General features: G+C 42.6%; 1 protein-coding gene across 1 annotated transcript; it reads left to right on the top strand.

The window, feature by feature from the left end:
- The first annotated feature begins 1,507 nt into the window (after positions 1–1,507).
- LOC143480845 (zinc finger protein 862-like) lies at positions 1,508–3,768 on the top strand. Its single transcript, XM_076978706.1, has 7 exons — positions 1,508–1,758; positions 1,855–2,030; positions 2,137–2,306; positions 2,478–2,716; positions 2,805–3,062; positions 3,154–3,363; positions 3,490–3,768. Exons 2-7 carry the CDS (start codon positions 1,900–1,902, stop codon positions 3,751–3,753), a joined length of 1,272 nt encoding a protein of 423 aa, XP_076834821.1. The 5' UTR covers positions 1,508–1,758; positions 1,855–1,899; the 3' UTR covers positions 3,754–3,768.
- Positions 3,769–4,186: the final 418 nt, after the last annotated feature.

The raw sequence follows: 4,186 nt of genomic DNA, 5'->3' as shown, positions 1-4,186 counted from the left end.
GTATATATTTTTAAACGAAGTTTTAAAAGGGCACTTTCATTGATAAAGGGCAGAGTTGGTGGTGCTTTAGCACCTGATGTCTATGTCTGCACGCATATACCTGTGGTCCAGCTGGGCGACCGTCTGCCATGTAACCAAATTGCCGCGCTGTGTGACGGTTCAACTGATGACCCTGAACGTTCACAGCACGCCTTTCGCTCTTGGCCACGCCTCTTTCCCCGCCCCACACAGAGGGTAAAACCGGAGCAAAGAAAAGAGAGAAGCGCAAAAAAAAATTATGAACGTAAAATGCGAGACGCAAAGAAAAGCAGTGACGCGCAAACGAAAGAAACGCAAAAGGGAGAAAGTATTGCAAAAAAAAGCAGCAACATAAAATATGAAACGCAAAGAAAAGAAAGAAACGCAAAAGAGGGAAAGTATTGCAGAAACAAATTAGGAACGTAAAATGCATAATGCTAATCTTATATTTGCGATATTATTTTTTTTTCGTCACCATTAAAGACCCTAATTTGACTCCATATAACACAGCCGTTAAAAATAAGACTGATTAAAATCAATGATGTGTGTGTGTGTGCGCACGCGTATTGCCTTTCAGCACCGCCATCTCTTGTTTGGCTTGTTGACCGCATTTATGTCTACTTTGCGCTACCCTGCTTAATCACGTCATTATAGCCAGCGCAGTGATAATGGCGGGGATAATTCATTTAATAGTATGCGTGCTGTAAAAATTCCCAACTTTCATTTCACTATGTCCATCTTAATTGAAATTATAAACACCTTCCCCTTTTGCATCATTTGAATGTCTTCAAATGATGAACACTTACACAACAGTACCACTCAGTAACAGTAGTCATAGTAATCACACATTGTATCTTATGTGAAGTAGGCCTACTGTTAACAGTAAATATAATTTGTCATCCCATTTCACCATGTAATGTTTTGAAATGAACATTTTAGGCAGGTAGTAGCAGTAGTGGAGGCGGAGAATGCAGCCTAGAACAAGGAGAGTCAAGAGCAGAATCAGATGTGCAGAGAGAAGAGAGGGAAAAGAGCAAACCAACCAACCAAAATCAAAAGACAGGCAAACACAGGGCCTCAGGCTGGGACCCAACATGGGTTGACAAGCCTAGATTCAAAACATGGCTTTATAACACTGATCATGGCAAGTATTGTGTTGTATTTTGCTGCTTCTTGTTGCTGCTGCCGATAATGCTGAATTTACTGGAGTCCACTTGACTTAAACCTGTGTGGATACTTTAATAGAACAAATTCCTTCATTCATTTATGTTAGTAGCAATAAGAATATCACTGCTGTTTACCTACAGGGATGTTCTGTCGTCTATGTCGCAAACATAAGCAAACGTCAAAAACTGGCCAAACTAAAAGACCATTTATTGAAGCGGGGTGCTTCGTCTACAGGTCTGACCATTTAGACAGGCACATGGGGTCAGAGCACCACAAGTGGAGTGTGCAGTGTCATGCAGCACTCGCACAAGGCAATGCCACTGTTATGATATCCCTCATTTTTCCTTCTTTCCATGTCCGTGCAGAATTGCAATATTGACAGTTAAATTGTGTGCAGGTTCCTCAGTTCTCGCTGCATTTGAGCCAAATGTTATTCTGGAGCATGAGGCTGTCATTGGTGGATTTAAATGCTTGTACCATCTTGTGAAGAAAGAACAAGCACATCACACCAACTACGCAGATCTTCTAGATCTTGCGGAATTGTTGGGATGTGATTACTTCAAGAAGTTAAAGGTGACTTATTTTGGACTTTGTTAATCCACATACTCTATAGGCAAATTATACTTGTAGTAACCTTCTCTATCTTCAAAACATTCTCTCACAATATAGATAGGGAAAAACGCCAATTACCGTTCTCACCACATTATTGATGAGATGTTAGAGATTTTGGCGTCAGTGGTTGAAGAGCCCATTCTGCAGGAAATCCAGACCAGTATGGCTATTGGACTGGAGCTGGATGAAAGTACAGATGTATCTGTGACAAGACAATTGGATCTGCACATAAGGTAGTCTTTTTCAGGGGGGGTTGAATTAGGGAGGAATTAATTATTGACAGAAAATTAGTAAGATAAAATAGCTACTGCTACTGATATTGTTTGCAAATATTCCCAGGTATGCAGACAAAGAGGGACAGCTGTTCAGTCAGTTCCTAGACATTGTTAGGGTCCCAGATGGAAAGGCTGTCACAATTGTGAGAGCTGTTAAGGATGTGCTGCACAAAAAGTACATTCCAACTGCCCAATTGTATGGCCTAGGCACAGATGGCGCTGCTGTAATGACTGGTAAGTTCCAGCTATCTAGAATACAGAACAATCTTACACAATTAAAGAAATAATTGTGAAAAATGTAGGTGGAAGTATAACAATGAGTCTCTGTGTCCAAAATGAGCACGTATGAACATCAGTCATAACTGTTGCATGCCATGATTTACTCTCTCTACTTGTATTGGATAGGGAGACAGAATGGGGTGGCAAAGCTGCTGCAGGACGACTACCCTTGGGTTGTCCATGTTGCCTGTGCAGCTCACCGGTTGGCTCTGGCCTGCCGCGATGCCACAATGGGAGTGCAGTACATGGCAACTTTTAGGGACCATTTGCAGCAGCTCCACTTGTACTTTCACAACAGTGCGAATAGAACTGAAGTTCTGTTAGCTGCCAGTGGCCTTTTAGGCCTGAAAGACTTGAAAGTTACGGTGAAGGAGAAAATAAAAACACAATGTCAACATGGTTACATTTGTCTACAGCATAAATATGTAACCTTTAACATTTTAATATAATCAGGAAGTGAAAGACACACGGTGGCTCTCTCAGCACCTGGCCATACAGAGCCTTCAGCGGAACCTGCCGTCTGTACTATCCGCATTGGCTGAGGAGGTCAAGGTGAATAAGTGCCCTACAGCCAAGGGGCTGTATGCGTTTTGCTCCACCTTCAGGTTTGTGGCAGCACTGCACCTCCAGGCCGATGTGTTGCCCCACTTAGCCCGCCTGTCAAAGGTATTCCAAAAAGAAATGGTCAACTTTTTGGCAATTAAAGAGCAGGTAATAATTTTAATAACCATTTTATGTAATAAAGCAAGTGCTAGGCTTCACAGATACTGCTATTGGTAGATGGAATATTCTATTTTCTCAGGTTCCAGTTGCAATGGCCGCCATAAGGGCAATAAAAGAGGCTGGGAATCAGCAGCCCCCTGGGTCATGTCTGGCCGAGTTCCACAGCAACCTGCACGATCCTGCTGGTTTGGGAGGCTTTGATATTGCAAGCCATGAGGAGGAGAGAGATAGGAGAGGCAGGGTCAGCCTTGAGGGCGGTGATGACTTCTGGTCACGATTCCAGAGACAGGTCCTATTTTTCTGGTTTCAAATCAACCAATCAACATTTGTAAATAAGGCGTTCTTATTAAATCGATTCACTTCAGATGAGACGGACTCAGAACTCAACAAAATGGTAATTTCCTTTCATATTTAGGTGATGGATCCTTATCTAGATGGCCTGCTCAACAACCTGGACAGAAGGTTTGAGAACCTAGACATACTGGGTGCCTTCCACATTTTTGGAGCAGCACCTTCAGATTTGGAAAATTGCACCTCAAACCTCCAAATACTTTCACAAAAATTCCTACCTCAACAACCAGAACATGTGGTTCTCCAGGAATGGGAATCATTCAAACACCACTTGGTTGTTGGAGCTTTTCAGGTAGAAGAGATGAAAATGCCTAGTTGCCCTACTTGACAAAATCCTCCAGTATTCACAATGTAAGGGTAATGATCGATCGATCGATCGATCGCGCTCTCTCTCTCTCTCTCTCTCTCTCTCTCTCTCTCTCTCTCTCTCTCTCTCTCTGGATATGGATCAGCTCCACATTCTTACAAAGCTGGCATCTCAGCATGAGGAGTGGCCCCAGCTATACCCCTCATTAAGTAAGTTGGCAGCAATAGCCTTGACGGTGCCTGTCTCCAGTGTTAATTGTGAGAGAGATTTCTCTACGATGAATAGGGTAAGTATCACTTTAATTTTTTATAATAAAATACACACTCCGTAACATTGGGCATTTCATTGATGAAGCCTTCATGTATGTATTCATAATAGGTGAAGACAGACCTGAGAAACAGGCTACAGGGGGAGCACCTGGCTGCGTGCATGCGCATCAGTATTAATGGACCTT

The sequence above is a fragment of the Brachyhypopomus gauderio genome, chromosome 17 (assembly GCF_052324685.1).
Source record: "Brachyhypopomus gauderio isolate BG-103 chromosome 17, BGAUD_0.2, whole genome shotgun sequence".
Classification (NCBI taxonomy): Eukaryota; Metazoa; Chordata; class Actinopteri; order Gymnotiformes; family Hypopomidae; genus Brachyhypopomus; species Brachyhypopomus gauderio.
This window is presented reverse-complemented; position numbering and strand designations above follow the sequence as displayed.

Bases quoted from the DNA above. Each gene is read 5' to 3' on its own strand.
- LOC143480845 (XM_076978706.1), top strand. From the start codon at position 1,900: ATGTTAGAGATTTTGGCGTCAGTGGTTGAAGAGCCCATTCTGCAGGAA. The intron at 2,307-2,477 runs GTAAGTTCCAGC...TGTATTGGATAG, and splicing joins TGGCGCTGCTGTAATGACTG to GGAGACAGAATGGGGTGGCA. The intron at 2,717-2,804 runs GTGAAGGAGAAA...TAATATAATCAG, and splicing joins TGAAAGACTTGAAAGTTACG to GAAGTGAAAGACACACGGTG.